This window comes from Anabrus simplex, chromosome 1, assembly GCF_040414725.1.
Source record: "Anabrus simplex isolate iqAnaSimp1 chromosome 1, ASM4041472v1, whole genome shotgun sequence".
In the NCBI taxonomy this organism is placed as follows: domain Eukaryota; kingdom Metazoa; phylum Arthropoda; class Insecta; order Orthoptera; family Tettigoniidae; genus Anabrus; species Anabrus simplex.
The window spans coordinates 1,796,838,445-1,796,850,897 of record NC_090265.1 but is presented as its reverse complement, the minus strand read 5'-3'; the positions used below and the strand labels follow the sequence as shown (position 1 = coordinate 1,796,850,897).

Genomic DNA, 12,453 nt, shown 5'->3' with positions numbered 1-12,453 from the left:
GTAACATAATAATCATGGCTGACGGTGGCGCAAATGGACTCTGCCATTTGTTGAAGATTAGGCCAATGAAACGTTGCTCCCGTATTTCAAGACAGCGAGAAGTGATGACCGAAAAAGACCTAAAACGATGAGGCAATGTTACCGATAAAGTAATGATCGTTGTAGTCCGGAGGAAGAATGGAGAGAATAACCATACAAAATTAATAATAATAACATCTCGCTGCCTTGAGTTATAGGAGCCATGATTAAAAATATGAATACCAAAGACAAATAACAACATGTTTAAATAGTTGAGAGGTAAAAATGCAGTAATTACGAATGTCAACACTGTAAAGCATAGGTTTCCCCACTTATGATTTTATATGAATAAGAAGAGTGGAGAGTCATGAAAAATGAAGTCAGCAGGGCTGCTGAAGAAATGTTAGGACGGAAGAAAAGATCAAGTAAGAATCAGTGGATAACTCAGGAGATACTAGACCTGTTTGATGAACGACGAAAATACAAGAATACTAGAAATGAAGAGGGCAGAAAAGAATACAGGCGATTAAAGAATGAAGTGGATAGAAAGTGCAAGGTAGCTAAGGGAGAATGGCTGAAGGAGAAGTGCAAGGATGTCGAAGGCTGTATGGTCCTGGGAAAGGTAGATGCTGCATACAGGAAAATCAAGGAAATCTTTGGAGAAAGGAAATCTAGGTGTATGAACATTAAGAGCTCAGATGGAAAGCCACTTCTAGAGAAGGAAGACAAAGCAGAAAGATGGCAGGAGCATATCCAACAGTTGTATCAAGGTAAAGATGTAGATAATTTGGTTCTGGAACATGAAGAGGCTGTTGATGCTGATGAAATGGGAGACCCAATTTTGAGGTCAGAGTTTGACAGAGCTGTGAGTGACCTCAATAGTAACAAGGTACCTGGAATTGATGACATTCCCTCTGAATTACTGACTGCCTTAGGAGAAACCAGCATGGCAAAATTATTTCATTTAGTGTGCAAGATGTATGAGACAGGAGAAGTCCCATCCGATTTTTGGCAGAATGTTGTTATACCTATTCCCAAGAAAGCCGGTGCTGACAGGTGTGAAAACTACCTCACCATTAGTTTAGTATCTCATGCCTGCAAAATTTTAACACGTATTATTTACAGAAGAATGGAAAAACAAGTTGAAGCTGAGTTGGGAGAAGATCAGTTTGGCTTCAGAAGAAATGTAGGAACACGTGAAGCAATCCTGTCTTTACTTCTCATCTTAAAGGATCGAATCAAGAAGGATAAGTCCATGTACATGGCACTCGTAGATCTACAAAAGGCATTCGATAATGTTGATTGGACGAAGCTATTTTAAGATTCTGAAGGTGATTGGGATCAGATACCGAGAACGAAGGATTATCTACAATTTGTATAAAAATCAGTGTGCAGTGATAAGAATCGAGGGCTTTGAACAAGTAGCAGCAATTCAGAAAGGAGTGAGGCAAGGTTGCTGTTTGTCCCTTCTCCTTTTCAATGTTTACATAGAACAGGCAGTAAAGGAAATCAAAGAGAAATTTGGAAAGGGAATCACAGTCCAAGGAGAGGAAATCAAAACCTTGAGATTTGCTGATGATATTGTTATTTTATCTGAGACTGCAGAAGATCTCGAGAAGTTGCTGAATGGTATGGATGAAGTCTTGGGTAAGGAGTACAAGATGAAAATAAATAAGTCCAAAACAAAAGTAATGGAGTGCAGTCGAACGAAGGCAGGTGATGCAGGAAATATTAGATTAGGAAATGAAGTCTTAAAGGAAGTAGATGAATATTGTTAATTGGGTAGTAAAATAACTAACGATGGCAGAAGTAAGGAGGACATAAAATGCAGACTAGCACAAGCAAGGAAGAGCTTTCTTAAGAAAAGAAATTTGCTCACTTCAAACATTGATATAGGAATTAGAAAGATGTTTTTGAAGACTTTCGTGTGGAGGGTGGCATTGTATGGAAGTGAAACATGGACGATAACTAGCTCAGAAAGAAAGAGAATAGAAGCTCTTGAAACGTGGTGTTACAGAAGAATGCTGAAGGTGAGATGGATAGATCGAACCACGAATGAAGAGATACTGAATCGAATTGCTGAGAGGAGATCGATTTGGCTAAATTTGACGAGAAGAAGAGATAGAATGATAGAACACATCTTGAGACACCCAGGACTTGTTCAGTTGGTTTTTGAAGGAAGTGTAGGTGGTAAGAACGGTAGGGGTAGACCAAGGTATGAATATGACAAGCAGATTAGAGCAGATGTAGGATGTAATAGTTACGTAGAAATGAAAAGGTTAGCACAGGTTAGGGTGGCATGGAGAGCTGCATGAAACCAGTCTATGGACTGATGACTCAAACAACACATGAATAAGACATAGAGCCTAGAGCCGTTTCACGGCTTCTAGCTTCCTTTGCTTCCAATGGCTTTGTCACAAGCCCGACCTAACATATCCAGTAAAATGATTTTCTAACTAGCCGGGCCTCTGAAAAGTAACACTAATGGTCCAGGGAAGACGAATGCTGAAAAATTATTTCATACACACACACATGGGAGGAGGGGGGAAGGAAGGAAGGAAGGAAGGAAGGAAGGAAGGAAGGAAGGAAGATTTATATAAAAATTTAGCATACATTATTGGAGAACATCTAAAGAATATTTTTTCCCCTAGAAAATCAGTACTTCTGATATAACAACCTTCGTACGGAACAACATCCATGTTTAACAGTACCTCGTTGATTACCATAGCAACGAACAATTTATTTATGACCGTGGCAACTAACCACGAATAAATTAAACACTCCGACCAAAGTTGGTACTAGGAACAAAGTTAAGTTGGTACCAGGAACTAATCACGTCACATCAGTTGGTACCAGTCGCCAAGAACTTACTTACATCCCTAATGACAAATGAACATCAAACAGCGGTTCCTGCGCTGGTGAGGGTTAGAAAACCTTGTACCAAAATATGCTCTGTAGTTAGAAGCTAATAATGTCAATGTGTTGGAAGTAGTGTGAGGTAGATCAACTGAATCAGCTGAGAATAGAAACAAAAGCCAATTGAAATTACCAAAGATATAACTCGTGAAATTTGATGGGGAGATTAGGAATTGGTTGGAATTTTGGGGACAGATTCGGTGCATCAATGAGGACTCTGAAATTGAGCATGAAGATAAATTTCAATACCTAATCCAGCCAACGAAAGTTGATAGCCGGGCTAAAGATATAGTTACCAGTCCCCCCCCCCCTACTGAAAATTAATCTAAGGATGTAAAATCCCTTAAGGGTAGGTTTGGAAGAGATTTACTGACAGAATTCTACGTCAGGGAGCTCATAAGTCTTGTAGTGAGAAATGTTTCTCAGACAAGGGAGAAGCTTATACTTGCTAGTTTATACGACAAGTTAGAAGCACAGCTGATAGCTTTAGAATCAATAGGCGTTACTCGAGATAAGTACGGCTCGATGCTCTTTCCGTTAGTAGAATCTTGCTTGCCTGAGGAAGTATTACGTGTCTGGATGAGGAGTTCATCAACGACTAAAACGGATCAGGATAATGGACATGCTGACAAACTGATCGCCTTACTTGGTTATCTGAAGGGTGAAGTAGAGAGTGAAGAGAGAATTACATTCGCTCAAGTTGGTTTGGACTCTCTAATAAATCGAGGAGTGCTACGATTAAAGAACGGGAGTGAGGGAGGAACGTTTAGCTATTGCTAGTGTACTTTTCGCTGGAAAAGGAAACAGTTTGGAGTGTGTCTTCTGTAATAAATCCCATGACAGCAAAAGGTGCCATCTGGCTCAAGAATTGAACTTAAGGGATAAACATAAAAGTTTGTCAGAGAATAAAGCTTGTTTTTCATGTCTGAAGGTGGGATATAGGGCTGCTAATTGCATTACGAAACTAAAAAGTCTCGTGTGCAGTGATAAACATGAGGCTATTATGTGTCCCAAATTACATGTAAATAAAGGGGGTTGTAAGGGTGATGAGAAGAACCAAGAATGGGGTTCAAACCTGTCAGGTGGCCCAACTGTAACCCTTAACACCCAAACCCGTGATGTTACGGAAGTACTGTTATGAACTCTTGTAGTTGGGTCAAATCATCAAGGCAAAGAAAGAACTGTACGGACATTGCTGGATACAGGTTCTCAGAGATCCTATCTATTGGAGAAAACTGCCGTGGAAATGGGGTGTATTCCATCAAAGGCTGAATAAATTGAACACAAACTTTTGGGGGTGCTTCAGTCGGTGCAAACGATCATAACCTGTTTGAGATAGCAATTGTCACTCTACGTCATTCAGTTTCTCAAAAAATTGACGTACTGGGAAAAAGGTGATTTGTTGTGCAATCCCACGGTTAAAAGGGGGTCCTTGGATGGATAAGGTCAGAAAAAGAAAATTTGGCTCTCTGATTATGGTCCAGAGCCATCGGAGATTGAGTTACTCATTGGTGCAGACAACGTGGAAAGTTTACGGACCGGGGAAACAATCAAGTTGAGGTCTGGTTTTGTTGCTGTTAGGACCACATTTGGTTGGACAATGATGGGACAGCTCTGGAAGACAACTGAGAACTATAACACAGTATCTGTGGTGAACTCTCTGTTTGTGAGAACTGCTTCTTTGGGTGAACTACGGACTTGGAAAGCATAGGAATTTTTGATCCGACTGAAACGCTGTCGAAGAAGGAAATTGAAATGGCAACATTGAAACATTTCCAAGAAAATGTTAAGATAGATGAAGAAGGACGATATGAAGTCGCACTTTCATGGTAAGAAGATCAGCAGCTATTGTAAGACAACAAGGATGTTGCATTAAAAAGACTGGTTTCTGCAACACACCGCTTAATCAAGGAAGAACATTTTGAGAAGTACCAGCAGGCGCTCCATGACTGGCAACAGGAAGGGATAATTGAAGAAGTTGGTCAAGAAAGCTCTCAGGATGCTGGGTACCTTTTACTTCACCGAGGAGTTTTTAAGGAAGGATCGACTACAGCAGTGAGGCCGGTGTTTGATGCTTCATGTAAATTGAAAAGAGGACTTTCACTCAACGACTGTCTGGAGAAGGGACCTAATCTATTAGAAGTAATTCCATCTATTTTGAACCGGTTCCATTTAAACAGGATTGGCGTGATCTCAGACATAAATAAGGTCTTTCTTCAAATCGTAGTCTCTAAAAGGGATTGAAACTTTTTGAAATTCCTTTGGTGGGAGAATTTTTCTGTGGGAACTCTTAAAATATACCGCCACAAACGGGTTGTTTTTGGAGTTAACTGCAGTCCGTTTCTACTTGGAGCTGTACTAGATCTTCATTTAAATACAATTCATGCTTCCGTGAAACAGCAGATAAACTGAGAACATCTCTGTATGTGGACAACTGAGTCACTTCCGTGAGCACAGAAGAAGAAAAACAATTTGTGGATGAGTCCAAGGAGCTACTGTTGCAAGGAAAATTTGACCTAAGAGGTTGAGTCTGGAGGATGAAGTACCCCACATCGACACCTGTTTTGGGTTTGTTATGGGACCCCGTTTTGTTTTGTCATGCAAAATGGTGAAGTTAAATGACTCTGATGTTCTCACAAGGAGGACAGTTTTATCAATGACTCAAAGTATTTTTGACCCAATTGGTTTTACTTGTACCTAAGATTTTACTACAGGAAAGTTGGAGAGAGAAAGTAAGTTGGGATAGTCCGTTAAGTGAAGACACTCAAATCAAATTCAATAAGTGGTTGAATGAATTGTCCTCTGTTGCTGAAATTAAAGAGCCTAGAAGATTTTCTAATTGTGAGGAAAAATCATCATGGAGTATACATATATTTTGTGATGCCAGTCAAGTGGCTTATGTACCCGTTGTATTCTTGCGATCTTTCAATGCAAAAGAGTTTTAAGTGCGACTGATCGCAGCAAAACCAAGGGTAGCGCCCCTAAAGAAAATAACGATACCAAGACTGGAGTTATTAGCCTGCACTACAGGCTCACTTCTCGCTTTTTTTGTGAAAGAAAGTTTGAATTTGACACACATCCCGGAATGCTATTCGAGTGACTCTTCTTCTGTGCTATGTTGGATAAGAGGAGAGGAAGCTTGGGGAGTGTTAGTCACTGACGGAGTGAAAGAAACTAGATTATTATCTAATCTTAAGCGTTGGTTTCATCTACCAGGCACAGACAACCCAAGAGATCTACCTTCGAGAGGTTGCTCTACTTCGCAGCTGATTTCTTCTCGTTGGTGGGAGGGATCCGCTTGGTTAAAGTTGGAAGAGAACAGTTGGCCATCGCGCATTGTAGAAATTAATAAAGAGGAGGTCGATGAAGAAAAGGCCTTGTTACGACTACTCTGCTTGTCTCCCAGGAAAAGCAGTGGTATTTGATATTATTTTCTCAGTATTGAAGAATCGTCAGAATGGTGGCGTGGATACTGCGGTCCATCAACAATGCGAGAAAGGACGCAGAGCAGAATGTTGCTTCTGAATTGGATTGTCTTCAAATTTTGAGACGACTGTTGAAAATTGTTCCAGATGAGAAATTTACTGGAAGGGACAACCAGAAAACATTGTTCCTTTTCAAACACCAGTTGAGCCTCGTCAGGGTTAAGACAAAAAACACCAACAGAAAGGATGAATACGATTTACTGCTATCAAAACACCCTCTGACTGAGGGGATAATCAGAGAACATCATTTGAGAGCTTTTCAGATACTACTCGTCATACTGCGGAAGCGCTACTGGATACCAAAGGGAAGAAGAACAATTCGTAAAGTTATCAGGAAATGTATACAATGTAGAAGATTTGAAATGAAAGAGAAAAAAAAACAGTTGCTGAAACGCCAGCCCTTCCAGAAGATCATGTGAGAAATGCAGGTGTATTTGAAGTGGTACGAGTGAACTGAGGGATGAACTGAAGAAAAGTCCGACTTGTTGGCTGAACGGTCAGCATACTGGCCTTCGGTTCAGAGGGTCCCGGCCGGGTCGGGGATTTTAACCTTAATTGGTTAATTCCAATGTCTCGGGGGCTGGGTGTGTGTGGCGTCTTCAACATTAGAAATCATCGTAGGTAGGGCCCTCATCTTTACAGACATGCAGGTCGCCTAAATAGGCCGTCTACTAGAGAAAGACCTGCACCAGGCCAATGACCATAAGCCATTATTACTGAAACCATGCATCAACCTACCCTATGAGCAACATTTCACACCATTAATAACAGGGACTGTCTGCATGAAGACATTGCTGATATCTCAGTCACTTTCCTATTGTCAAAGCCATGGATAAGACTGAGATATATCAATGGAAGTAACAAAATTCTTCTAGTCCACGCCAGAAGACAGAGTGCACTGTAAACACTAGGTGTCACCAGCAAAGGCATGCGTATTGAATATAAAACAAAAATAGAAAGAAGGAAAGATTACACACGATTGTTAAGTTATTAAAGAAAGGGTGGATTGCACAGGAAAGAATGCAACAATTTTGTATTTTAAAAGATATGTTGCAAAAGTAAATGAAAAAATAAAATAAACACAACTAAAAATGAAGTGTAAGATACATGTTTGTCGTAGAACATGAAGTATTGTGCTCCATATTTTAGGACAAAAAGAAAGTAAAAAGAAAAGAAAGCAGGGATAATAATTTTGGAGTGTTCATAAACATTTATTAGCCTCAAGTGTAATGCACGTGTCGAATGAATGGATTACAATAGATTAAGGCTCTCTCCCCGTTCAGTAAACTAAAAATAAAACACCTAAAAGTAAACTACGGCGTGTGTCACTGACCTACGCAGAGCGTGGCATGGTGGAAGGTCAACGCACTGGCTAGCCAGCTGGAATCACGCCAGCGGCAGAGCTTGCATTCTCTGAGAGTGAGGACTTAATGAGGATAAGTTCAAAAATTCAAGTCGTTAAGGATTTAAAGAGAAATAAACGTAAAGAGTTATACATTTGAGTGTGATTTGATAGAATCTGATGATGTTCTTTCAAGAACGTCACTAAGTTGTTTATTTTCAGCTATAATTCTGTTACAATGTGTTTTCTCTTTTAAGACAGTTTATACAAAATGAATTTCGGTACACTGAAGAATGTAACAGTTATAATATGCGTGCATACACACAGGAAAATAAAAAGTGCACTAAACTGGAATATGGAAAACTCTTTTTTGAACACTGTGCCACCGTAAGAGGTCGGCTGCTCAAGGTTGTCAGCGCAGTTAGTTGCACCGAGCGAGTTGGCCGTGCGGTCAGGGGCGCGCAGCTGTGAGCTCTCATCCGGGAGATAGTGGGTTGGAACCTCACTGTCGGCAACCCTGAAGATGGTTTTCCGTTGTTTATCATTTTCGCACCAGGCAAATGCTGCGGCTGTACCTTAATTAAGGCCATGGGCGCTTCCTGCTCTTTTCTAACCCTTTCCTGTCTAATCGTCGCCATAGGACCTATCTGAGTTGGTTCGACGTAAAACAGAATAGAAGTTAGTTAGCAATTAGGTGTGCAAAAATGCCGAAGAGCAGTGACAGTATAGTCACTGCATATTTTAGCACTTACAATAGAAACATAAGAAATGATGTTATTTGGCAACTTACCTGTCGCATTTTTCACACACTGAGTGTTTCCTGATCCACATATGGGCGTGTCCAATTCCCCTGAAACAAGAAAAAATTAAGAAAGTTTTTAAATATTCTAAACCGCCGTTTCCTACAAGCAAGAGCTGCGGTGAGTGATTTACAAAGTGGAAAACAGAGATACAAGCGACCGGATAAGCAGATCAGTTCCATTGAGGTTTGACCTTTTGATTCAAGATTGTGGAATAGAATACTAACTCTCCATTTCCTAACATTTCTTCTTTTTAAATTTTAGCTGACTTTAGAGGAACAATCCTTGCCCTTCGATTTCCAACATATCTCTGTCACTTGCAGCAAAAGTCGGTAGAATTTAAGGAAGTTCCATTTCGTTAGCTTCCTACAGTTTGAAGTCTTCCTGATACTCCGGCGTCTCTTAAAGTATATAGGAACTCATGAGACAGCAAAAAAAAGTATTCTTTCTTTCTTTCTTTCTTTCTTTCTTTCTTTCTTTCTTTCTTTCTTAATCTGTTTACGCCCCAGGGTTCGTTTTTCCCTCTGACTCAGCGAGGGACCTCACCTCTACCACCTCAAGGGCAGTGTCCTGGAGAGTGAGACATTGCGTCGGGGATACAACTGGGGAGGAGGACAAGTACGTCGCCCAGGCGGCCTCAGCTGCTATGCTGAACATGGGCCTTGTAGGAAATGGGAAGAATGGAAGGGATAGACAAGGAAGAAGGAAGGAAGCGGCCGTGGCCTTAAGTTAGGTACCATCCCGGCATTTGCCTGGAGGAGAAGTGGGAAACCACGGAAAACCACTTCCAGGATGGCTGAGATGGGAATCGAACTCACCTCTACTCATTTGACCTCCCGAGGCTGAGTGGACACCGTTCCAGCCCTCATACCATTTTCAAATATTGTGACAGAGCCGGGAATCGAACCCGGGCCTCCAGGGGTGGCAGCTAATCACACTAACCACTACACCATAGAGGCGGACATTATTTATTTATTTATTTATTTATTTATTTATTTATTTATTTATTTATTTATTTATTTAGTTATTTATTTATTTATTTATTTATTTATTTATTTATTTATTTATTTATTTATTTATTTATTTATTAGCTAATCGGTCAACTAGGGACCACGATAAGTTTCGTATACATTCTGGTGTTTACTCAATTTTCGATTGAACCAAAAGGTTTTCATGAGCTCGCTGTGTTGAGCACTTCGCGCCACTTGTCCACTTCACATCCCGGAAAGTCCCAAAAATCACCCTTTGGTTCTGAAAAGGTCTCGTTCTGGTCATAGGCCCATTTCTTTGAGATCCTTAACGTTACAGGGAATTGTTTCTGTCCAAATTGTTAAAAATGCGTTTTGTCCATCGAGAGTTACCATTACTTATTGAGTTCAGTGCTGCCTGTGAATCACTGTATAAGTTTTCTTTTTTGTTGTTATCTTTATGGCCTAATATTCATCTCGGAAAACTAAACAGAATGATGAGAGTTTGTACTGTTCTCCCCACACAACGTCCCAGTTCGAATTCTGACGACTTCTCGAAAAATAGATTAGTAGAATTTTTGATTGGGGTAAGGAATGACAACTCGTATTAAACCTTCAGCCAACTCCAGGCTGAAGCAGGATGCTCCGCCCACCCGACGCAAAACGAGCGAAGAAACAAAAGAGACCCGTGCCAGAAGGGCTTAAGCTGCCAAGGCGACTGCTACTCAGCTGAATGGCCTGCATAATTTGCAGTGACACGTGATCAGCCGTTCTCTCTCGAGGCAGGCATTTGTCGTATTTATGCCCAGAACTTTCTTTCTGTAGGTACTATTTTCATGAAACTGATAGAACTGACTGACGGTGATGTAAACATAACATTGAGGTGGAAATCATGTTTACTATTTTCCAAATAAAACACAACACATGGCACATGTCCTTCTTGACTGTTATCCGAGCATAAATGACATTTGTTTGAAAATACTCTAATTCGGGTATTATTAATTCCGTATTTAATTTGTTGCACAGTAATTTTTAACAGTATAGCAGCGAGGTATGGTAAGCAAACATGCATCAATATCTGACTCATGCTCCCGTGGCGGAGTACTACGGCTGTACTTATGAAAACTTGTCATCCTTATCAAGCATCCTGTTTTGCATTTAATGTAGGAGGTGTCCGGACATTCCGTACCACTTGATTTTTTAGGACTTTTCGTACCACCTAGTTCATTATCTCCCTGCGAACGGTTTTCCTATAATCCTCAAAATTCAAACCAGGACAATCCGTACCACTTGATGTCAAATTGGAATTTCATTTCCACGCCAGCGGGCGTAATGAGCCGGACAGACATAGTTTAGAAATCAGAAACAAAAAGAAATTACAACATTTGCTGAAGAAAATTTCTACTGTATATTATTTTTATAATTGCCCTTTAAACTATACTTATAACTAGAGCCCGGATTTCCATGCAAATGCATGTTTTTAAATAACATAGTTACACTTCTCAAACTTTGCAAATATGCGTTTTATGGCTTAACAATTCCAAATAACCTTTTTTCCATTCATGTTTGCATGTTTCGGCCTTTTTAGGACAAAATTCATTTATAATGCATATTTTGAAGATTTTGGATTTAATAGCGAATATTTGAACATTTAATATTGCATAATGTGACTTTTCTTGTGACTTTGGCGCATATATAATGGTAACTTGCATGATAGTGCCTTTATGAATGTTGGTTTTCCTTGTTACACAGTATGTCTATTACTGGCAGACGGAGAGAGTGCATTCCTGGTATCCTATGTTACAGCCAAAGTTAGTACATACGGTAGAGGTCCTATAATCCAACTTAACCAAGTACTTTCTTATCCGTTGCCTGAATAAACATTGACGTAAACCGGAAGGCTCCACGTCGATCTCTGTAATTTTTAGGATTAAGGTGTCCTAAGTAATACATTGCTATAAATTGAACCGTAAATTGTGCATTACTCATTGATGGCTCATTTTTTATTTTATGTTAAACGAACAAAACAGAACTTGTATCACTCTTCTGTGGTGCCGCGTTACTGAGATATTAGCTTCCAAACCTTGGTTTTGCATTGAATCCTCTTCTGTTGTTATCCTGGAATTTTCTACCCGGAACTCTCAATTGCCACACGTCTTTGTTAACGTAGCATACAATCGTTACCAGTTATTGAGGACATTCAAATGTGTCTGCAATCATCGCACGGAGAAGTAGCTGGGGCAGATACAGATAGGTTGAACAAAGTGATCCGTTCAAGTTATAATTTTGAATTCGTCAAGCTTATAAAAGACGTATTGTGGTAAAAGTGCAAATGACGTACAATTTGACCTCACTTTGTCCCAAAAGTCCACAATTAAGTATGCACCTGTCACTTCTTGTGACGTAGAAAGGTCATTTTCTGTGCTTAAGAATGTGCTGGCAGATAACCGGATTTGCTAAAATCAAGACTATTTGGAGAAATTAGTTGTTGTACAATGTTTCAAAAGGAACTGAATTTTGATAGTGCATATTTTCCAATTTATTGTGCATGTTTTCCTATATGATCGTGCATGAATGCATGCATATTTTGAGATTTAATAGTGCATCGAAATCCGGGCTCTACTTATAACTTATGTTTCCGTAAATATTATCATAAGAAAGTCGTAAAGTATAAATCCTTAAACGAAACAATGCAATAGAAATACACATCGTGTTCGGACGCAATGTGCCTGACAATGGATAATATTACTAACTAAGTAAAATAAAAGACTCTGTTGAACTAGACGATACGTGCTTGAAGGCCACGCGGAAACAGAAAACTACTTAAAGGTAGAAGTAGCTAGGTCCCCGCGACTGATGAGTACGAGCGTGTGCCAGACAGATCAGTGCGGAGGCTTCTGCGCCAGTAGTGGACAATGGATATA

At 40.0% G+C, this 12,453-nt stretch overlaps 1 protein-coding gene across 1 annotated transcript in view; it reads right to left on the bottom strand.

The window, feature by feature from the left end:
• LOC136864503 (pickpocket protein 28-like) overlaps positions 1-12,453 on the bottom strand; it is a 158,817-nt gene that overhangs the window by 15,840 nt on the left and 130,524 nt on the right. Inside the window, exon 10 of the mRNA XM_068226833.1 lies at positions 8,552-8,611. Within this exon, the coding sequence (XP_068082934.1) occupies positions 8,552-8,611 (60 nt within the window). The remainder of the gene's footprint in view (positions 1-8,551; positions 8,612-12,453) is intronic.